Source organism: Chrysemys picta, chromosome 1 (genome assembly GCF_011386835.1).
Source record: "Chrysemys picta bellii isolate R12L10 chromosome 1, ASM1138683v2, whole genome shotgun sequence".
In the NCBI taxonomy this organism is placed as follows: domain Eukaryota; kingdom Metazoa; phylum Chordata; order Testudines; family Emydidae; genus Chrysemys; species Chrysemys picta.
In genome coordinates, this window is record NC_088791.1 from 220123945 (window position 1) to 220148914 (window position 24970).

A 24970-nucleotide genomic window follows, 5' to 3' on the forward strand; every position below is an offset into this window, starting at 1 on the left:
ACAAGAAAACAAACTGAAAATCCACAAAAGTATCTGCAGTAAATCTACTGTACTATAACATGCCATCAGTAGATTGGTTAGCTACCACAACTACGGTTGGGTAAAATTTAAAACAAATTCATGTTGAATATCTTTGTGCCCCTTTTATGTGTGCTTTTCAGAAGTATTTTTATGAATGAGCATTTACTTGTGAGAATGCTCACAAAAATAAAATGTTAAGCTTGTATGTTTGAATATTTCCTGAAAATGTATTTTGAATTGAATTGTGAAATTAATTTTACAGCTTGAAATTTGTCCCATTGTTGATTAGTTACAGAAGTCCTCCAATCATAGAACAGACCCAGTACAGCATAATTTAAATAACATGGCATGAATTTTTAATGTTCATGAATAGTTCATTGCAAACAATCTGCAGACCAAAAATTATTCACTGAAGAAATTAGTGATTAATTTCAAACAGAAATTCAAGAATTTCAGAAAAACATTTCTAGGAGAATTCTGATAGCAAAGAGGCAAAATTCATGAAATACATTTTCCATTACAAATTAGTCTCCCACTTCTAATCAATCCAATACCTTGCTTAGGGCCTATACCAAAGTCCACTTTTGAAGTCACTGAAGGCTTTCAATTGACTTCAATAAGATCAGGCCTTTAGATCAGTATTTAAACATTATGGTGATGGGTGCTATAGAAAACCAATGGAAGATATTTCTCCCAAATTAAGAGTCAAATAGGATGTGAATGAAAAATATCAGCCATAAGGGAACTAATTCAATCAATGTATCTTGAAAAAGCTGAGGCTGGTCATCAAGAAAACTTCCTTTGTAGAAATATAGCTGTAATGGTATCGTGTTTTGTTGTTGTCTATTACCCACAAACTTCCTTGGCTTCCCAGGGTATGTCTACACTGCAATTAAAATCCTACAGCTAGTCCATACCTGCTGAATTGGTCTCAAAGGGCTCAGGCTAAGGGGCTGTTTAATTGCAGTGTAGACATTTGGGCTTGGGCTGGAGTCCAAGATCTGGGACTCTCCCACGTCACAGAGTCCCAGAGTTTGGGCTCCAATCTTGCCTGCATGTCTACCCAGCAACTAAATAGTCCCTTATTCTGAGCCCCGCAAGCCCAAGTCAAGCACATTAATATGAAAAATCCAATAATAGTAAAATATTTAAAACTAGTTGCTTGAGCATTGGCCTGCTAAACCCTGGATTGTGAGTTCAATCCTTGAGGGGGCCATTTAGGGAACTGGGGTAAAAAACTGTCTAGGGATTGGTCCTGCTTTGAGCAGGGGGTTGGAGTAGATGACCTCCTGAGGTCCCTTCCAACCCTAATATTCTATGATTCTATGATTTCAATGGATCATCGTTCAATCTCCCTATCTAATCTTGCAGTTTTGTACCTTAAGGCAGTAGTTGATTTCCTAAAGTTAATACATATGAATGAATGAATGAAAGGATCCTTTTTGTGCAGCATAGGGATTTAAACTTTAGGAGATCAAATACTACAGTAATATAGTGTGTATATCTATCTATCTATCTATCTATCTATCTATCTATCTATCTATCTATCTATCTATCTTTCTTCCTCTGATTTTCCGACAACACTAGACAAGTACTTCAAGATACATATGGTGTATAACTGATATAGATATGGAGTATACCTGGTAAATGGTGAGCTATGCAAAACTAAAATCAAGAACTGTTAGTACATGGATTAAATCTTTTAAGGAATTACTGTATATGTACAGTACATAATTCAAATAAAAGCCTTGCTTACTCTGTTGACAGTATAACAGAATATCTAACTTTAATTAGGATTTAACAGATTGCTAATCTATAGCAAACATTAAACTACTGACTAAACTACTTCATATTTTTCAGGAGCTAACTTTTCATTAGCCTGATGTGCTATGACTTACAGCCAAAATCCCATTTGATCTAAAAGACAAATCTCATACAGACATGGAATATTGATCCTGCAAGAAAAAGGACCCCTAGAACTCACAATATGATATTATATATATGACTTTGAGAAAAAGGGATAATGGCATTTTCATTTTTTACCCTGAAAATGTAGTGGTTTGCAAATAGACTTGAGGAGAGCAGCCTCTTTACACAGTTTATCCAATGACAAACAAATAGAATTAGTGCCATTAAAACAGAATGTTTACCACTTCACATGATTAATTTTTAAAGAGGTAGTCCTTACACTTAGAATGGGAGAAACAGAATTTAATGTGATAAATGGAAATACTGCAGGGGACAAATGTGCAGTTTTTATCTGTGCCCTCTTTGTCTCCAAAAAGTATGGCTCTCTCAGAACATCATGTAGCACAGACATTTTTCTAACTGCTTGACTTTTTGGGGGTGTCATATCCTGAGTAGCACAATAGTGCAAATTAATGCCTAGAATGAAGACCCCTTGCTCACCTCGATGAGCATATACACTAGTTTTTCCATTGAAGACACTGGGACTAATCATGTAAGTGCTCAGTCAGGGTTGCAAATCCAAGCCTTAAAAGAACAGTATTATTTTACTGAGCTTGATCCAAACTCCCCTGGAACCAATAGGAGTCTTTCCATTGACTTCAGTAAGCTTTGGAAAGCCCGTAATGGTCAAATCTGTTCAACGTCAGCTCACATAGCAAAAATAACAAAGTTTCAAATCCTAACAAGATCATTACTAACTTATTAGCGGATACTATTGCACCTTCGCTGGAAGAGGGTTGTTCCAGAAATGACAATACAGCCTGGCAGGTCAGTTTGTTTAAACAAAACAGAATAATGTCTGTGCACATGTAGGAGGAGGATGTGATAGTATATATCTGCATGTGTTAACTGCAATTTAGATCATTTGTATTTCTATTTGGTCACTGTGGAAAGGGAACAATATAATGTTCAGTATTACCTTACTAATGCGGATAAAATACTAGCACAGAGTTAGCACAAAGACAGTGATGGGTATGATATAAGGAACCAGATATACAAGCAGATGTGTACAGCAATGTGGCCAACTCCCACGATTTTATCACAAGTCTCTCAATTTTAGATGCTTTTTCTTAAAGCCCCCAGCCCTGGAAGCAGGCAATTAAGTGAAAATCTCATTTTTTTTTAAGAGTAAGTTTCTAGCCCTCAAGATTGCTGAGAAAAGCTTGAAAATTTGATCCAAGTAAACCCAAATGGTTCAGAAACCAGGCCAAGAAAAACAAACAAGTTCATTATGTTTTAAAAATCGCTTCATTTTTAAGCCCATCTCATTATTTGGGGCCTGACTCATGATTGTTGGCTCCGTGGGGATGGCAATTGGTATTTGTATAATCTCCTGGCAGTTTCCCTTGCTTTCTAAAAGGGTGCAGCCAACCTGCATGTTTTCTCATGTTTTCCAGAATTTCTGGATCCAGTTGTCACAGTACAAGGCAACTGCACCTGTATTTCCCCTCAGTGGTCCAGCCAGGGCACCCACCCTCAGGCTTCCAGCTCCCCAGCTGCTGCCTCTCTTGGGTGGAGACTCACATCTCACTCCTTTCTGAGCAGAGTATGTCCAGGCTCCACAGTTCCCTGCCTTCACTGTGTATTTCCCAGCACAGTCTGCCTAAACAGACCCGCGCACTTTCTCTTCAGAGACTGATAACAGAAGGATTGCTGCAGATTATAAGTTATCACACAGCACTTCCTATGTAAGCCTATTTTATTCTCAAGGGAAAAGCACTACAGAGAAAACATATGAAGAACAATAAAAACCTATACACATGCTAATAAATTTACCAGGAACCCAACATGGATTCTGACAGGCCCAGTCCTTCCAACCTTACCCTAAAGATTGGGGCCCTCCATGAGCAGGGTCCTGTCTGTTTGCTGGATCAGGAAGAAGGCCCTGAGTCCATCTAAAACCAGGTTATTTTTCCAAAAGTTTTTTCTTTGTCTGTTGATCTCCGGAGATCCAGTTTGAAATAATATGTGCATATCTATCCGAGAGGGACGGCTCCACAGGCTGATAACAAGGAAGTTTAGTAGCATCCCCACTTCTTACTAGAGAAGGTACATACAATGCCACAGCAACACATACACAATTGCATTTTCAATACAATATACCCCAAAGGTATTAACCCTAATTCAATCAAGGTTATCTTAATTCCATAAGGTTTGTTCAGGATATGGTCAATCTGTCATACCAGTTATTCTTTGATCTTTTTTTCATGCAACTTCATTTCTGAGATGCGGAGATAGACAAAAACTGAGGCTTATGGAAATATAGAACATCCTCTATTGTGGCAAAACACGAAATACAGACTGAAGCTTCCTATACTTCAGTTTCTCAGGATGTTCTGTCTAGTCTTCCTTAGTGGTTTGCGGGACTTCATTTTGGGTCACGTATTGCTTAACAACCCAGTGACTGGATTGGAATGGTGTGGTAGGTTTTTCATTAATGGTGAAAAATTATTTTGCATCTCATTTTTCATTGTGATGCAGTTACTGTCTGTTGATATGCCATGCCAATGAATATAATGAGTTTCCAATTATCACTCAAGCAATGCCATGAAATTAAATTTGAGTATGATTTCATTTGATAGTTAAAATAATGTAACCTACCTGTTTCTTCGCCAAGAAGAATAAATTGCCATCTCTGATTTTTCTTATGTCGTTTCTTATCCTAGTTATATTTAAGTTTTCAGGACCTGGATACTTACTCTACACCACTGTTTATTTGGTCTGGTTTTGTTTTCCTTCTGGCACCATGACTCCTCTGTCCTAAGCAATATGTTTAAATACAACTGGCAGAAGGCAGTCAGTTACTCCTGAAAGCATGCATGATACAGGGACAGGATTTTTTGCATCACTCATTTAGAATCAGCCTCATGGCTACACCCTTTTACATTTCATCTTGCTACTTCTGTGTTTACAGGGAGATCATTTCATGTGGTAGATGTAGCCATGGGTCACTGACAATTCAGTACAGACTTACACATCTCTGTACATGAGTTTCTAATAGGCAATGGTTATCTTGGCCTGCAACCAGTCAGCAGTATCCCATTAGCACATATTTCCATAACTAATCACCGGCCAATAATTTTTAATATTTTCAATCAGGAACAACTCTATGTATACAAATTATTCACACAATATGCCAAAGAAAATCAATTTTTATTAAAATGACACTAGTTTTGATTGAAACACTGTGGTGTGTGTGTGTGTGTGTGTGTGTGTGTGTGTGTGTGTGTGTGTGTGTGTGTGTGTGTGGTAAAAGGGGTATAAAATTGGGCTTTGCCAGGTAGCTACTAGTGTCAGGATCCTTAATTCACTTTAATTGTCTTATGATCAGAGAAGAGCAACCAACGGTGTCATTAAAGAGCTAATTTTTCTTCAAGCAAAACTGTCTATGGGGTTTTGACAATAGCTGTGCTGCTTGCATAACAAACACTCATACTAGTCTTTAACATAATCAAACCAAGTACTCAGGGCCAATGGAAAGTTAGGAATATGACAAATGCATTCAGATCCTCCATATAGATCTGGACACTGTAGAACGGGGGAGTGAGAATAAAGGAGTCCATAGAGGGTGATGACAGGGACCATCAAAAGAAAAGCGGGGAATTGTTTCAAGGGTTGAGGCAAATATCAGGAAGGAATCTGAAGTAGCTTAACAAAAGGAACCAAAAAGGGAAGAAGAAGAGAGCAAGGATGGGTGGGAAGAGTCTTTGTGGACATCGGATTGTAGCAGGAGGACACCAGTTTCTTTCATTATGAAGATGGCTGACATCTCAGTTTTAAGTACAGTAAAACCTGCCAAGAGTGATCACTCGCAGGAGTTAGCAAAAGTGGTCACTTGTAAGAGGTGGTCACTCTTCAAAGGTTTGCACACCAGAGACTAATGGCATTCCAGGGCTTCTGCAAATAGTCACTCATGACAGATGGTCTCTCTCTACAGAGGGGGTCTCTAAGGCAGGTTTTACTGTATTTGAAACCAGTGTTAATTTTTGTAATCAGGTTCATGTGGAGATGAATCTGGCAAAATTGCTAGATTCATGTATGAATCAATTACAGCTCAGGGATTCACCTTGTCCCTATAGTATTGGGTATATTTAAAAATACCTGTTGGTTCTAGCACGATTCATATTATGTGTGATAGGTAGGCTAGCTATCAAAATGATAAAAAGCATTTTAAGTGTGCCCACTGTATGAAGGTGCTCTACTTCAATGAGCATTTCTGCACTTTGTTATTCTCAGACTGTGTTTTCATTAATTCAGAAAGTTACTTCAAGCCCATATGGAGAGCTTTATGTTTTTGAAAAGTCATTGCATAAAACACTGAATTTATATACAATTTTGCCCAAGGAGAACGGAATTATTTTTCTTGTGCCAGATAAAAAGCACCTGAAATTTCCCCAGAGGAAACAGGAGCCTATGCTATCAAAGCTTGGCTTCCAAGGGAAAATGCCACCTGGACAATATTATCATGGTAGGATCAGAGAGGAGTGTTCACAACATTCACTGCTTCTTATATAGCAAACAGTGGTGTTAGTCATAATAATGGCCTCTCTCCTCCCACTCTCTGTTAATCTCCCATGACAATACAATGCCTCCAGTGAAGTCAAAATCCTCTTAAATCCTAACATTAGATTATAAAATAAATTGAAGTAATCAAATGTAAGCACAGAGATTCATACCTTATTTTAGATCTGTGGAATATTCTTTACAGCACACTAGACTTTTCACATAGTACGTTCAGTTGGACCGGACATTATGATTTAAGTACCACATGCCAAATTCTCAATTGGGGTAAACTGGCATAGCTCCATTAAAGTAAATGGAGCTGCACCATTTTACACCAACTAAGAATCTGACCCCAAGACAATCGTGGAAAGTGTATACCTAAACCAGCTGACTGTGCTGCGCTACCAGCTTCTATAGTGGCCAAACTAAAGAGCTCTCAGAGGTTATTTCAACCCAGTGCTGAAGTAATGCCCAGTGAATGTTACACATGACCACCATTCACACACCCCCCATTGGGACAGGAACAGAAGGAACTATTTCACAGTGCAGTCACTGACTTTGTTCAGAGCCACCCAGGCCCTAGTCCCTTGAACCTCCTTCCTGCACCCAGAACCTTTGGCACAGTAGATGACACCAGTTCCACTGCCGAAGGACCCTCTGCAGCAGCAGACAAAGGGTCTGGGTATGCTTCTAATAGTGTCTATTGAAAAAATAATATTTAAAGTAAATTTCACCACCAGAGGACAAATTTTGAGTCGACCAGCTTTTTAGCTGTTGCGTATTTCCTTCATATAGGACAAAGGACACAGGTACAGAGGAGATTATTAAATGATTGTAGCTTCATTCATTGTGGCCACTGCATTTCCACTAGTACTGACTTGCCCACATTGTAGTAGGAAATCCAAAATACTACACGGCTAGAGACTGCTTTTGGCACTAAGTATCCTGTATGTTGTAACCTTTATTATTCATAATTAGGCTTGGAAAGATTAGATTTTTATGGGTAGATGTTGATAAATGTTGATTTTACTGTACACACACAAAATGATGAAAAAATATGTCCATCTATAACAGACATTTACAGATAGGCAAAGGGGGGGAAATGCTGCTGGAGAACTTATTAGATTTTGATTTAAGGCTATTTATTATGTATATATTTGATGTGATTTTGACAATTAGTGTCTTAACAGATTTAAAGCTTTAACTTTTTGAATCTCAGCTTTTACTATAAAAGAATAATTATTGTCTGTCCCTCACAAGTGCCCAGAACTGAACATTTAAAATCAATTAAAACTGCTTAAACCCCATAATGTTGCTCAACTAGTGAAAATTTGAATAAATAAAATAAAAAAATCTCAAAATAGTGATATTTTCCATTGAAATTATTTAAAAAATTGAATTCTGCCAAGTCTAGTCATAATATAACCAAAACCATGTGCTGGGGATGGAGCCAAAGCAGTTTCTCCAGCACTCAGCACAATTGCCATGGTATGAAAGAGAAAAAGAACAAACAGGAAAGAAGAGGCAGTACAAGAAAGAAGCTGTGGAATGAGAATTGATTGTGCTTTGGATTGTGATCTCCTGATTTGCACTAGATAAAGCAACTGGCACATGGGCTTGTATTCCAGATGGATTGTCATTTGTCTGAATATAGAGTAGCTCTTTTGGATGGGCAAGCCAGTGATGGCTTTTGAATGTTGCAGCTAGCAATAGCAGCTGTTTTTTACAGTATGGAGGGTTCAGAGGTAGGGTTCTGTTGCATAAAAAGAAAGGAATCCACGAGCCTGATTCCTCTCCATGTCACGGTGTTTCAGCAGCATTATTTCTTTTTACATCCCCTACCCCGACACTATTTCCCTATTCGATTCTCTGCCCTGCTCCATAATAACATTTTACAGTTGGATCAAGGTCAGGGCATGAGACCAGAAAGAGAAAATAGCCGAAATAGTGACATCACATCCACACAGTGAAGACAAACAAACAAAATAGAGATCGCCAATCTGAAAATGGATGTAGCTATTTTGAAAATTTGGAGTAGTTTCCTGGGCAGCTCCTCAATGGTATCTTATAACCGGAGCTAGGAGTAGGGTGACCAGACAGCAAATGTGAAAGATCGGGATGGGGTGGGGGGTAATAGGCCCCTATATAAGAAAAAGATCCAAAAATCGGGACTGTCCGTATAAAATCGGGACATCTGGTCACCCTAACTAGGAGAGAAAGAAGGGTAAATAGTTAAAACAAATCTCTTCCCCTACAGTTCTTTCCAAGGCAATTCCAAATAGCCCTTTACTAAATAACTCAAAAAACTCAAACATCTTCTCATATTTTTAAAGTGTGATGGTCTGCTTGATAATTTCCTCTGGATGGAGGAGACTTCAACCAATCTCTTAGATCCTAGATTATGTGCATCACATTCTGCATCAAGTCGATATGGCTGAAATCACTTGGTAACATGAACATGACAAAGGGGGCAGCTAGTGCAGCAAGGAAACCCATTTATTTAAGCAAAAGTCTTCAATCTCCTCTCACCCAAGTAAAATAAGCCCACGCTGGCTGGCTGTTACTAATAGTTTGAGCTAGCTGAGTAGTCAGAACTGTGCTGATGGCCTTTTTAAGGTTTCTAAACAGACCTATGTTCAGGGATTCCATTAGATCTTTTAACCCTTCTGTCATATAATACTATTATTCCTTATTATCTACTGTCTGTAGTAGAGGCGCCATCTTTCTTAGTTGACGGAGGGGTGCTCGACCCTCACTCCGCCCCAGCCCCCACTCCACTTCTTCCCCCAGGGCCCCACCACCTGCCGCTTCCCACCCCCACTCCACCCCCTCTCTGTCTCTTTCTGCCCACCGTTCCTCCCTCTCCCCCCAGCACCTCCTGCATGCATGCCCCTGAACAGCTGATTGTGACTGGTGGGAGGTGCTGGGGGGAGGGGGAGGAGCTGATCGGCAGGGCTGCCGGTGGGTGCTGAGCACCCCCTTTTTTTTTTCCAGGGCTGGAGCACCCATGGAGTCGGCGCCTGTGGTTTTTAGTGCCCAAAGTGTGCTAGAGAAGACACGATGCACATCCCAAAGTACTTAAAATCTATACAGAGCATGACACAAAAAGCAAATGCAAAATATAACAAAATGTACTGTGGGAAACAGGCCGTGGAAACAGACGACAGGATTTTCAACAATGTCATATTGCGTTGGCCCAGATGCTGCAATGAGGTGTAGGAGGGTAGGCCTCTACTCAGAGATCCACCCACATGGAGCTCATTGCAGGATTAGAGCTTTAGAAAGGTATGACCACACAACTTTAGGGGTTTATATTTTGTTGATTTATATTTTAATTTTGACTAGTTTTTGCTTTTCGGTCTATTTTTATTATATAAAATATACACAGTGAACTTTGGTATAGTGAAACTCTATTTGTAGGGAAGGTGAATGAAAGTCCCAATTAGTTAAATGCATTCACAATGCGAAAAATCACAGTCCCAGTTACAGTGCATCTCTGCTTATGGTGAAGTTGTTCTGTGACTGCAACTTTATTGTAACTACTGATTGTAACTGCCAGAGGCCCTTCCGTGCCTGCAGAACAAAGAGCAGGATTTGCACCTTAGAGCACACAACAAAATAAGCGGACTGTCTCTGTGGTGGAGCATCTCACGGCATTCCTAAATACGTTTATAATGTTACCAGTGCAGTAAGTGGGGAGACACAATAGAAATGCCTACCTTCTTATTTAGTGCATATTGGAAATCGTTACAGTTTTATTTTAGAGAAAATATTAACTTTCTCATGATTTTATGACATCTACAAATATATGATAGAGCAGCCTGAGATGTAACTTGTCAGTCATATTTGTAAGTGCTTTGAACACTCAAAGTGAAGTAAATGCTACATATTATTATTATGCAAGTGCTAAGTACTATGATTATGGTAGTGAAAATGGTGTAGCAATTACAACTATAACATCCTAATGCAATGGGACTAACTAACCATTGCATTACTTACATTTTATTCCAGTGTAACATCACTAAAATCAGTTGAGTTATGGAGTGATCAATCAAGGCCAGTATATGAAGAACAGAGTCAAATAATTATTTTTTAATTTGTTTCTAATTGGTAACTCTCAATTACCGTTCAAACATAGGTTTTGCTCACTATAAATGTTATTAATGTGTACATTTTATGCTGTCGTGTTGTAGAAGCACCAGGTACAATATATGCTAATGCAGGGCAATGCAGATGAGAAACAATACACTTTTCCTTAGCACAAAATATTACCAGTGTTTACTCTATTTCAAATTAACTTTCATTTAGGTTTGTGAATTTTACAAATATGATATGACAGCTTGAAATATTACTTTTGCAGCATGGACAAATGTCAGGAAAATTATCCATCTGTGCTCACAATGGCACCCAGCTGCATTGTTGCCTCCAGTAAGATGGTGTCTGATGTCACTCAAATGAACAGAAGCATTCATTTCTTTCTTGAGATTAAATAAGAGATATTTGTACATGACAGAATGTTTAATATATGGTATATCACTCTGTGAGTTCTGTTTTCACCCTTGCATACTGTTATTTTTCTCCCACTGTTGATATGTCAATTTCAAATTCTGCCCACTGAACAGTTACATTACCTACCAACATATTGTGGTGTTCCTATTGCAGAATTATCATGGGAATTAAGCAAATTGAGTAGGCATAATTTTTGTCCACTGTAAATCTACTTTCTCATTACACAGAACAATAATAATCAGTTATTAAAAATCTATGTTTCCATAAGCTTAAGAATGCCCAGTCAGAAATATCCATACTGTGAAATATCTCACTCTCTTACAGCTCTTACACATGAATAGCTAATAAGAATTTTGTTCAGGTTCATAAAGAAGAAACAGCTCATCAAGCAACTCGGTAAACACCTGAAAGAATGTAAACATTATATAAACCAAGCACTGCAAGAAAAGAATTATGCAGGAATTCAGAAATTATGATTAATATCTATAATAATAGTAATAGCGTTTAGAGTGCTTTACATCTTCAGATCCCATTACAAGCATTAAGCAATTAATCAAATAAAATGAGTGCTGTAGATTATTTGCTGCAGCCAATTCTTAAGCAATGCTTTTTTTTTAACCTCTCTAGCATTCTGATTCCCTGCATGTGTCCCATTTCATAAGGTCACATCAAGTTATGTTGTGTCAAATAGCATTTATTAACTCAGCCTAAACTCAGTCAGCATGACATATACTACATTGCACTTTGTATCAAAAATGAAAAGCAATTCCACTGATTTTTAAATCCATGCAAAGGCCAGCAGATACCTGGGTGATTTTCATATTTATTGCATACCAAGTTATTACATGGCAGGAATGATTTTCTCCTCCTAGTAGGAGAGTAATACCAACTGATGCTAATAGGAATTACTGATGCACATCAATAGGGCACTAGACCCCTTCATTTTTCAGCATGGCTAGGAGATACTGCTGTGCCACTTATATTCCAATTTGTGAAGAGTAAAAGCTCACCACAAAGACAGATTTTCCTTCTACTCTGCTGAGCTTATGTCTCATTAGAATGTACACAAGGGGCAACAAAACTTAAAGATGTAAATTCTATGAGGGCTAGTCTACACTACCCACCCGGGTCAGTGGGTAGAAAGCGTTCTCTCGGGGATTGATTTATCGCGTCTCGTTGGGACGCGATAATCTATCCCTGAATCGACGCGCGTACTCCACCAGCCCAGGTAGGAGTAAGCGCCGTCGACGGGGGAGCCGCGGCAGTCGATTTGCCGCCGTCCTCACAGCGGGGTAAGTCGGATCAGATACATCGAATTCAGTTACGCTATTCCCGTAGCTGAATTTGCGTATCTGAAATCGATTCCCTCCCCTCTCTCCCCCCCCCCCCCCCCCGTAGAGTAGACGTAGCCTGAGTGTGGTCATGACAAGAAAGACATGGAAGCAAGGGGACTTAAGAAGCAAAAAAGCTGGTTTACCTGATACTGTATAGCACTTTCCCAGTCTTAGAAATCCTCAGCAACTTGTTGTCTGTTGTAACATCATGGAAGTTTGCACCTTTCTCATTGGCAAAGAATAAATCAGGCTTCCAAATAGAGTCCAACATAGATGGATCCAAATCCAAGGAGTCATCGGGGTATTCACTGTAAGCCAGGCGTGAGTCGTTCCACTGCTGTCTCAAAAAGATGTTCACTCTGTAGTCCTACGGAAATGCCATGCACAAAAGTCAATCTCTTGCCAAGGTGAGAGTTCAGTTTAACTTTCTTGATGCTCACAATGATTTTAGGTTCAGTGCGGTACCAATGATATGATAAACCTACATATTACTCTTCCCTTTGAATGAGAGAGCTATTATTTAAAAATAAGGCAGTGCAAGTGGCATACTGCACCAAACTAGTGCAACAGGTACATTTTCCAAATCAAATACAATAGTCCCTTTTCAGCTGATGAAGATAATATCACCTACAGCCATAATATTAACTACAACCCCCTATGCAATACTGTGGATTAACATGAAGCTCAGAAATATCAAAGTATTACTAGCTGTAGAGTTTTCAGTAATCGCAATGTAAAATAAACAGGTATGAAAATATCCCAAAGAGTAACTTAACTCAATCATTCACAATCTGTAAATCAACAGATTCCAGTGCTCCAGGAGATAGGTACTAAAAGCTTTTGATACAGTCTCCCACAATATTCTTGCCAGCAAGTTAAAGAAATATGGATTGGATGAATGGACTATAAGGTGGATAGAAAGCTGGCTAGATCGTCGGGCTCAACAGGTAGTGATCAATGACTCGATGTCTAGTTGGCAGCCGGTATCAAGCAGAGTGCCCCAGGGGTCGGTCCTGGAGCTGGTTTTCTTCAACATCTTCATTAATGATCTGGATGATGGGATGGATTGCACCCTCAGCAAGTGCGTGGATGACACTAAGCTGTGGAGAGAGGTAGATATGCTGGAGGGTAGGTATAGGGTCCAGAGTGACCTAGACAAATTGGAGGGTTGAGCCAAAAGAAATCTGATGAGGTTCAACAAGGACAAGTGCAGAGTCCTGCACTTAGGACGGAAGAATCCCATGCACTGCTACAGGCTGGGGACTGACTGGCTAAGCGGCAGTTCTGCAGAAAAGGACCTGGGGATTACAGTGGATGAGAATCTGGATATGAGTCAACAGTGTGCCCTTGTTGCCAAGAAGACTAATGGCATATTGGGCTGCATTAGTAGGAGCATTGCTAGCAGATAAAGGAAAGTGATTATTCCCCTCTATTCGGCACTGGTGAGGCCATATCTGGAGTATTGCATCCAGTTTTGGGCCCCCCACTACAGAAAGGATGTGGACAAATTGGAGAGAGAGTCCAGCAGAGGGCAACAAAAATGATTAGGGGGCTGGGGCAGATGACTTACAAGGAGAGGCTGAGGGAACTGGGCTTATTTAGTCTGCAGAAGAGAAGAGTGTGGGGGAATTTGATAGCAGCCTTCAACTACCTGAAGGGGGGGTTCCAAAGAGGATGGAGCTTGGCTGTTCTCAGTGGTGGCAGATGACAGAACAAGAAGCAATGGTCTCAAGTCACAGTGGGGGAGGTCTAGGTTGGATATTAGGAAAAACTATTTCACGAGGAGGGTGGTGAAGCACTGGAATGGGTTACCTAGGGAGATGGTGGAATCTCCATCCTTAGAGGTTTTTAAGGCCCGGTTTAACCAAGCCCTGGCTGGGATGATTTAGTTGGGTTGGTCCTGCTTTGAGCAGGGGATTGGACTAGATGACCTCTTGAAGTCTCTTCCAACCTTAATATTCTGATTCTAATTCCATAGGAGCTGATTATGTGGTATAATTTCTCCTATCTACATCTTAGTTCCTGTTCATAACCTTTGTGTACCTATTGTATGTTTTTCTCTAATTCTCTACTTCTCCACATCTTTTCTACTTATCTTTATGTTAATTGCATTCTCCTGCCTAATAACCTTTTAGTTACAACTGGGAGGACAGAAATTATTAAGTGGTTCATTTAGAGCTAACTTTAATACTGTGGCAAAACTGGCCATTAAGAGGGAATGTTATAACTATAACAGCATGTAGGTACTGATCCAAAGCCCATTCAAGTTGATAGGAAAGACAGTTACATATATTCTGAGTGTATCATTTCTAAAGAGGTTCCATGCTCAACAAATACAGATGTGGCATTGATCGCTTTGTTGCTGTAGTTATATATTTAACTGACATCAAACCCCCTACATTTAACTGCCCTGAGAATAGTTTATCAGAAATCCATATGCCATTCATCTTGAATATTTTAGTTTCAGAAATATTTAAGGATATTAAAACTGATGATATTATCTGAAAGAAGCAATCTGTTAGTGAAAGGGACTCGAAATAATTCCATCTTCTGCACAAAAATCCTGCATTTAGGATTTATTCTGCAGTAGCTAGAATATATGAAAATGGCAGCAATATGCTTCTGACTTGGAAAATGTATGAGTTGACATTTGTTTAGTTAGGCCACTGAAATGCATAGGCTAAAGAATGTATCATCACTGAAAAATAAGATAATATTCTCCCAATGATTAGTGATGCCATAAGTTATTAGCTAACTATACAAACTCTGACGAATAAGCCCCTCCAAGTTTGAGTTTTCCACTGTTCATTCATGAGGCTTGTGATGAAAAATGTGTTGCTGAACTGACAAAACATTTCAAATAGCTCCAAGTATAGCGACTGATGAAGCTCCTGAAACCATAGGATAATGTTTTGGGATTTCATTGGGAGCATGATTTTTTTTTTAATTTTACCTGTGTGGATATGAGCCAAATATGAGTGTCAGAGAGTAATAAGGGGCTGATATTGGGGGGCTGAGCTCATGGAAAGTCAATTATTAGAGGCACTGATAGAATTTTTCAAAGAAAAGCCTACATATATTTTTCACAAGCCAATTTTTTTCTGTGCTATGGAGTTTCATATGGTTTATGATTAAACATATATTTTGAGTTCTAAATTGCCAAAGCATCTTTGTATCACATACGGAGACAAACTCTAGGCGTCTCCTTTACTCATTTTCTCAGCCTTAGAAATACAGTAATTATCTTGTAAATGTACATGGGACAATTTCCACTACAAAGATATGAAAATACTCTAACAAAATTACTACAGGAAAGAGGGGAAGTGCCAGCAGGGAAGAGGGAAGATTGCTTAGGACATAAAGTTAATATATTCAACTGTGTGAGTGGCTTTTAATTTCTCTGAAGTGGGACACATACTGAAGTTAAATGAAAGCAAAGGGATTTTTTATTTCTAGGACACTTCTATAATTGTTCACTTAAATCATTACAGTCTTTAAATTTCCTAAAAACCTATAAAAGAAATATGCTTTCATCAGCTGCAGTACACACTAATTTAGATTAGAAGTAATGAACTGCCAAGTCCTTTTTGTTAGAAGCGTTAGTATAGGATGATATACATTATACCAAAGCTGAATTTGAATACCAACAGCCTTAAATGATCCTTTACTGACACAGCTGGAAGGATAATATTCAGATCGATCATTCTGGTATATTTGGAAATATTTTCTCAGCACATTTTTGTGAGAAGCAGAATAGCATTATTATAGCCCCTCTTTGTCTCTAATTATTTTTGCTTCCCGTCTTGATGAAAAATTAAAATGAAACACAAACTTTAAAAGGTAGTCCTGGATTTCTTTCTCTGCTGCCTCTTTGCAACAGGGTAAGCAGGAGGGTGTGGAATGCTAGGAGGACCATAGGTTAAGTACAATGATACAGTATCTTGTCTAAAATTTTGTATTTCTCTGAGATTATGTTTTTTTGCTGATGCTATGAATATCATCCTGGAAAGCAGTCTTTTCTGAGAATGATATCACAATTTGGCGTATCGGACAGCACATGAGTTATTTGGTAAATTCCTGAAGGCAGGAATGGGTGGAAGGTATTAAACAACTCACAGAGGGCTGATTTACACCAGCTGAAGAACCGATTCACAAACTTTAGCCAATTGCATTTGCCGGTGTCACAGAGAAATGAGGTCTGAACACAGGACTGGGAAACAAAACCTCCAAGTTCTAATCCCATCTGTGGCCCTGGGAAAGTCATTTAACTTGTTTACCTCGGTTCCCCACTATCAAGTGGGGGTAACCGCACACACTTTTTCACAAAGGAGGGTTGAATATTAATTATTGTTGTTAATATTATTATTATTTATTAGTTGATAGTCAAAAATTCTTTGAAGATTACGGGCTCAACCCATGGATGCACCAAGTTAATACTAGACACAGCTCAGGAAATTGGCTGCACAGAAAGGGCGGTAGAAGGTCCTGGGCCAGGAGGGGACCAAAATAGCCAGCAATGTAATTTAGAAGAGCGGCAGGACTGTTCTAAATTACTCGGACTGCAGACAGCTGCTGTGCTAGCTGGAGATCTGTCAGAGTGCTGTGCATTCCGTGGGGCTTTTTTCCATCCCACCCTTCCCCCAACATGGCTTTATTCACCCAAGGATGTGATTCAGGTGTCTGGGGGAATCAGCTGCCCCTCCCAGCCTCAGCAGCACAATGCATTTGCAAGAGGATCAGAGAACTATACTATATAAATTCTAAATATTAATATTATCTGGCAGAGAGTTGTTAAATGACCTGTTGTAGGGCCCTGAATCAGCCAGGTGCTTGAGTACACAGACTTCTGTGAGACTACTCATGTACTTAATGTAATGCACATGCTTAAATACCTGGCTGAACCAGGGCCTAAGTGGCTAACTTGTCGTCCCATTTTTTATAGTGAAAAGATGACACTGTCCATGCAGCCACAACAAAGTTCTATTGCACTTTACCAGTTGTAAAGAAAGGGCTAATTTATTTGCTGGAGTAAGTGGGTGGAATGCCACTGAAGCCAGCAGAGAACTTATCCCAAATGTCAACCATTGATTAAAGTACACACCAGCAATACAATATCCTTGCAATTAGGCATGTCTATAATGAACAATTAGTTTGTCAATCTATAAACTGCTCTTAGCTTCTCCATGGGCAATAGCTAAAAACCCCTGGTCATTAGTTACAATGAACAACTGAATTCTCTGGCAGTGTTGCTCAACTTGAGATAGATTACTCATCTATGATATTTAATCACAGCTATTTCATGCTGAGGTTTTACTGATTAATTCTGCACGTGTAAAAGGATTCAAAATAGTTATGTCAGTGGACCAACTTCATCCCCGCTGTATCTCTGCTTTGATCAGTGGAGTTACATGAAGGATGAGTTGGCCCACTCTTCATAACATAAGGCCTGATCCAAAGTGAAGACAATGAAAAAACTCCCATTGACATAAAACGGCTTTGTATTAGGCACTTTGTTATCTACCACTGTTCTGGCATAATGTACATCATCCTCACAGGGAAGAAAACAATTTCCTTTGGAATTAAAAAAAAAAGTGATACCGTCCCATTTGTGTATTACAGTTCAGAAGAATTAACAAGGCTGCATTTTGTCTCTATGGATCATTTCAGAGAATTGAGAGTGAAAACTCACAGCAGAACTGCAAGTTGTGTTTTATAAACTGAATTTTTTAAAAATAAATATTTTTCATAAATGCATACTTCAAAATGTATTCATACCATTACAAATTAAAAAAAAACAAAGCTGAGAAATTTCAGTAAATTAGGGTAGTAAACATGTAAGGTGGAATTTTCAAAAGTCCTTAGCATTGGCTTAACTCTGCTCCCATGGAAATCATCAATAAAATTCCCACTGATTTAAAAGGGAGTGGAGTTGGGCTAATATGGAGGGTTTTTTTTTAAGAAAAGCCCACCAACAAAATACAAAATTAACTTCAATTTCCCACCAACCTTTCATCATTAGTACAAAGGTATCAAACTATGCAGTCATTTCAAAACTACTGCTGGCTGTGAACACAGAACCTGTTACTGTTTAAGGACAAAGGGCCCATTCCACCAGTTTACCCAGGGTCAAATTGTTCTCATGCATTCAGATCAGTGAAACTTGTGCATATCACATGAAATTCACCCCTCTGCAGGGGACTTGCACAAGGTATATCCACCACTTAAGTTCCATTTAAACCTTCAAAAGAGGGCTTGAGTGGGACTTAAGTGAGGCAAGAGACTTATGCTGACCTACAGGTTGAATTTCACTCCTGTATCCGTCCTACTCAGAAGTCAGAAATGATGCCTGTTGGTGTTAATAAGAATTTTCCCTAAGCAAATATGGCAGAATTGGGCCCCAAATCCTGCCTTTCTCTCAGTGAGCTCATCTGAGAGCCGAATTTGGTCCCCAAAGATTTTCAATATGCCTCTTCCAAGCAATGTTCTGAAAATATCCCCTTTAGTACTTAAAACCTAAGTACTTTAAGCATTTTGGTCCTCTGAGACATGAGTGTCTTCTTTTGATTTTCAATCTAATGTATAACCTACTTACAATTTTTTTATTTTTTTTATTTTAGTTTTATGTCAAAATCATCAAGAGCATTTGATGGGAACAAAATGAGTTCTAGATAGAAAAAAAAAAGCCCTCATTATTTATCACAAGGGATGCAAAACTTTTCAGCACATAATTAAATTTACTTTGGAAAGCAAAGTAGATGAGCAGTAATTGATGCCTGCCTTTAGGAACATTTTAAAAACATACTCTAAACTAGTCATTAATGCGATAACAGTATTAGGAAAATCAATATCAAACGGCTGAAACAGCACCCACTTTAACAGAACTCATTCAACACTATCTGCAGATATTATGAATAAAGCAAAACAAGGAAGCCAACAGTCTTTGTTTTCATTTACTTGAGTGTTTAGCTTTTTTCAGCAGAATGTGTTAATGAACATTGAAAAGGTGCACATTAACATATTTGATAGATAATAAAATGCAATGAGGGGATTTAATCAAAGCAATGAAGGAGTCTAATTAATGCAATCAGCATTAGGTCGTGCAAATATTTTCATTGAATGCCATCTTGTAAAGCCAGTGACGTGCAGGATTTTTGCTACTTAATGCTGTGCCCCTCTCTCTATGTGCTAAGACCAACAGAAAAATGTGTGACTAAATGCAAAACCCAGGACTATGTGCATAGAACTTTCTTCTCAGAATCCTTTAGATTTAGGAAATCTTACCAAGACTTTAAGGATACTGAAAATAAAGTCTGTTGATTGTTATAAATTATGTGGTATTCTGATTTTTCCCCTCCCTCTCAGTTTCAATGTTGTTTTGATTTTCTTGTCAAGGTCATTTAAAAAGATTATGTATAAATACCGTAAGTCAATGCTTTTCAACCTTTTTCATTTGTGGACCCCTAAAAAATTTCAAAAGGAGTTGCGGTCTCCTTTGGAAATTCAACCTGTGGTCCCTCACTATAGAAGTCTTACACTGAAAACTGACTGAACAGAATTCAGCTATAAATGTTGTACAGGCTTGACACGGCATTTGATGCAACATGAGAAAGGGTGCTAAACTGTGGGTTTCTATGGTAACAACAACAATCCCGGGTTTTGACCTGTAGGTGGGAGTATTCACATACTTTTGATTGATCAGAAAAATGGAATGCCTTTTCTGGGATCTGAAACTTTATTTTCACTGTCACCTTTTGCGGACCTCTTAGACATAGTTTGCGGATCCCCAGGCTCCGCGAACCACAAGTTGAAAACCACTGCTGTAAGTTATCACCTATACTGCCTCCACTCTGCTGTATCCCCTTATGGTTTATACTGGGGACACTCTCTTTCCATATTATGTAAGAAAGTTGCCTAGTTTGTTAAAAATGCAGTTCATTGATTCTTTAGTGAAAAGTTAGATAGAGGTTTTTCAAAAGCACCAAAGGATTTAGGAGAATAAGTCCCACTCATTCTGTAGGACTTGAGCTCCTAAATCTCTTCAGTGCTTTTTAAAATTTAAAATGATAGCATAATTTAAATAAATTCTTAAATCAGGTATCTATTAACTAGCTAAGATACACACATGTTCTTTCAGAATGCAAACATTTCAGGGCAACATTTATAACCATATTATTTAAAACCTGTGCTTGATTTGCCATGTCTTTTTATAGATAATGTGTTTGATGTTGATTATAGGGGTTTGGTCCTGCCAAGTGCTGAGAAATCTCTACTGTCTTTGACATCAGCAGGTCTATAAGGCACTCAGCAGCATAGGATGGAGCCATAAGGGGACTAAACAACACAGTGTCAGAACTGCTGTGTGATTACTTCAGAATAGCTCACAGCTCTTTCTTTAAAGTGGTGCACAGGAATCTCATTGGATTTTGTTGTGGAATGAGGTATATTCTCATTTCAATGGGGTTGTGAATACACCTGATTTTTAGGTAGGAGGGGGCAGGGGAAGGTTAAATCTGAATCCAAATTGCAACATGCAGCTAACCTTATCTACAGTAGACTGAACTAAATCCCTGGATCCAAATACTCCAGAATTTTCAAGTATTCAAAATATGAATTCATTCTGTGGTGCCAACCCACTTCTAGTTTCTGTAGTGGGTTGAACACTTAAAGTACTATGGACAAGACTCCACCGCACTCAATCACCGTAGCTTGGCTCCATGTATAGTCCCATCAAAGTCTATAGGCCTGTTTGTAGCGTAAGAATCCATGAATGGAAAGATGGCCAAATACTACCTGTCCGGAGTGCTTTGCTATTTTAAAAAAAGTCCCTTCAGCATTAACAGGAATTATGAGCACTAGAAGGGAGCATGTGCACCAAAAGTTCTTCTTTTTAAATTATAATAGAGGTGTATGAATCTCAGCACTTAAGGTTCACAAGGATTTGTGGTGAATCTATTCTTTGAACCTAATTGTATAGATCAATATCCACTCCGTTTTGCTTTGAGTTGTCAGGTTCAAACAAAAGCAAAGACTCAAAGCAAATCTGGGAGAAAATTGTCTCAGTCTACCTGATGTTGAGTTGAGTTTTTCCTGGTTTCAATCTCAAAACCATAAATAGGCCAAATTCACTTAAATGTAGTTAAGATTGCCCCTATAGGTTCACACATGTTTTGGTGAAATGGTCAAAGTTTCCCATCTGTAACAAAACCTGAAGTCAGAAGAGTTGTATCTGGTTCATTTCAGTTTCATTACTGAAATGTCACACAACTCTAATTTATAGCCCTGGAGATTACTAAAATATGTAAAGCTCTAATTGTAGCATTATGATGCAAATGTGAGACAGAGCCATCAGACATTTCTCTTAGAGTTAACCTTGATTTCCATGTGTATATTCAGGGGATACATTTATTTAAGTCATAACCATATTTTTTTACTACTTTGACAAAGTATTTATTATTTAGAGCACCGTTTCTGACAAAAAAAGCAAACACCAACAGTAGCTATTCCTAACCTTTAGCACTATGGTATGTAAAGTTTATTGTATTTTAATACTATAGGTACATTCTTAGTAGCTTAGGAACTCAGTAACTATCCCCACATCTATAATAGCACCATTCTATACCACATCCCACTCCTTCACAAGATGGCTTCAATGGTCAGTCCCACTCACCATTGTAGTTTCTGCTATTGAACCAAAGCTGTTGATAAATATGTTGCAGGTAACATTTACAGGAGGACCTGCAAGTTGAACAATAAATAGAAAAATTGACAGGTTCTGTTCATGACATATCAAGTATTGTTGTTTTCTTGCCAGTGGCATCATAACACTTACCATTGTGGTTTCTGTGACTGATCCAAAACTGTTGATAAAAATATTGCAAGTAACGTTTACTGGAGGACCTGTGGAATGCAATAAAAATGTTGCAATATACAGTGAAGCAAAAGCACAGATCCATCGACATCTGTACAGACTGGTACAGATGTGGATGAAACTAAGTAGAAAAGTGAGATTTCACAGTCAAAGTCATGTGCATGTCCATCAAAGAAACAATATCACCACAACTACTTTGATTAGATTCGTTTTGTGAGAAAATATTTTTACTTTTTTCATGTAAGGATTTATGAAAAGTGTTCGATTGAAAACATTAGACACAAAAGTTCTTTGTTAATCCACCAAACCAGAACAACACAGGCAGCAGCATTGTAATCTTCCCACATTGCCCCACATCTCAGCCCAGCGATGAAGAGACCATCTCTGGCAGTTCAGTCATCATGCCTATTCCATTCAGTCCTTGGCCTTTCTGCTGAGACTTCCAACAAGGGCTACTATTAATGTAGACTCCTGTCCATTAAAAACAGGATTCAGACAACCAACCCTTTTCACATCAGACACCAAGATGCCTCTTAAGCATAACAATGTTTGGTCACTACCAATCTTGACTAGGCACAGCTTTTGGTAGACAGCAACACTATTTCCTCTGTCCCCCACTCCAACCTTCCCCATTATTTAGGAATCACTGAAGCGCATAAACATGAAGGGAGCCTAAATGATATTTAATTTTTAACTACTAGCTCTTTAGCTATGATGTAACAAAGAGGTGGTTTTAAATGAATTCCTAATCAATCAGATTGGACTAAGGCTAGATGATTGAATTCAGGCAGTGGCAGAGTTCACATATGCAGTTAATATTACATACTTTTTTTCTATTTTCCCATTACCAATTTTTTAATCTTAAAATTTTCCTGATATTTAAAAATTCTGTATTTCACATTTGCATTTTTATGAAAGGCATAGAATATTTGTAAAAGTAAAAAGTAACATTCCTTTGGGGTGTTTAAAAGTGCATTTCAGTGGAGTCCAGCAATCTTAGTTTTATTAACAAAAGGGTTTTGTGCAAAGTTCTCTTTTGTCTTGGAACAAATACCAGCCTAAAAGCTACTGCAAATGAAGTGCTGCATTGTTCTCTTTTTCACAGTCAGAGGTGTAGTTTTTAACAGCATTTCCTTTTCTTCCCTTCTCCCAAGTTTCAGTCTAGTAAACCCAACATTTTGCTCATTTCATATCTTCTCACTCAAGGCATTCATTCCAGCTGTGGAATTTTGGCCAACAATTTCTGTATATCTAAATATTGCCAATGCATCCACTCTCCTTTTCTGCACGTTCACCTTGCTATCCAGAAATAATTCCAATTTATTAATGAGGCATGAATTTGTTGTTCCTTATTTGCATTTATTTATAAATCCATCATATGATTTATAATAGGTACTTTACAGATAAAAAAGGCATTTGCCAAATAAACTTACACTCTATGGCCCCAGTCCTGCAACATTCATAATGTGGGATAGGGGGCTGCACCTGCAGAGAGCCCCAGTGAAGTTAGTCTGTTTGCACATTGTAAAAGGGGGCCTAGTTAAATAATGTCTAGGGAAAGAATAGGAGATGCGTGTAATAAAAAAGAAAAATGACTCCGCAGTCCAGTTTGGCACACATCTTAATTCCCTCTATTTTTTTTCTTTTGAAGATTTTTCTTTTGTTGGTTTTGTTAGTAGTTCACATAGGGTGTGGGGGATAATCGTTTGTTGGCCTTAAAGGGGAAGTGTGGCTTTAAGGAAAGAGTGTTCACAACACTTTTAATTTTAAAAAGTTTCATACACTTGTATCCCTTCTTGAAGATTATCTCATCTAATAGTGCATTTGGCATTACAGTGGCAAAAACTCTTCAACTGCACTTGAGGTTTCAGAGCCTGTTCCAAACCCATAAGGGTCTGTTCCAAAACCCACAAGCTTTCACCTGATTTGACTAATCAAATCCCTACCTCTAAAAACCAAGCAAAACTGGATGTTAAATCAAGTCCTCTGTTTTGATATGCATCTAATCCTTTCATTAAGTATTACTACATTATTTGGGGCTACTTTTTAGTCTTCTAGAATAGGATAAACCATGGCTGAGTATGCAACCATACTCCAGGGTTTTGACGTTCTACTGACTGGATTACCATACATTTTGGATCCATATAAGAGCTAGGTATTATTATGATTATTTAAAATAAAAAAAATCTTCATCCCGGTTTCCAAATGGAGTTCGTCCCAAAAAAGGATAGCTGAAGTGTGAATCCATCAGAAAGAGGGCAACTGCTTGTCTGCCAGATAGCTAGAGTTTCATAGTATTTACGATCCCATCATCTCCCCAGCAGGCCTGAGCCTACTGCCAGCTAACCAGACTTCCTAGTGTGCATCTTTCTAAAAGAGGCCTGGTCCTTTAAAGTGCAGCACACCTCCTGTAACTAGAGGCTACTTAGTACCTCACAGAATATTTTCCTGAATTGAGCCCTCAGTATCCTAGAGATAATTCTCCAGAGTTGGCTGAGACATGCTTTTTTGACAGTTCCCATATTTATGATATGTAGCTGTGGACTTTCCTCTGTATGAGTAGCGTATAAGCCTCTCCCTGCCAGCTGCTAGAGGGGGGTCTGTACACTCCATCACACAGGAGTACTGCTGAATTGAATTAAGTGTGCATAGAATTGTCTGCTGAGGCTTTTCCAGTTGTTAACTCTGTTTTTGTCAGTGGCCTTTGATGCACATTCTCTGGTGCTGGTGTCTTATGTTGAATGCCTCATTTACTAGATATGGTCAT

The 24970-nt window shown here is 38.6% G+C and overlaps 1 protein-coding gene across 6 annotated transcripts in view; it reads right to left on the bottom strand.

Moving 5' to 3' along the window:
• GLRA2 (glycine receptor alpha 2) overlaps window positions 1-24970 on the bottom strand; it is a 167474-nt gene that overhangs the window by 103516 nt on the left and 38988 nt on the right. The window contains exons 3-5 of one of the 6 annotated variants that reach the window (XM_065580548.1): window positions 22165-22232; window positions 22003-22070; window positions 12479-12702 (exon numbers count right to left, since the gene is read on the bottom strand). In XM_065580548.1, the coding sequence (XP_065436620.1) occupies window positions 12479-12702; window positions 22003-22005 (227 nt within the window). In that variant the 5' untranslated portion in view covers window positions 22006-22070; window positions 22165-22232. The remainder of the gene's footprint in view (window positions 1-12478; window positions 12703-22002; window positions 22071-22164; window positions 22233-24970) is intronic. The other 5 variants (XM_042840179.2, XM_005287810.5, XM_005287811.5 and 2 more) reach the window with 5 other exon arrangements.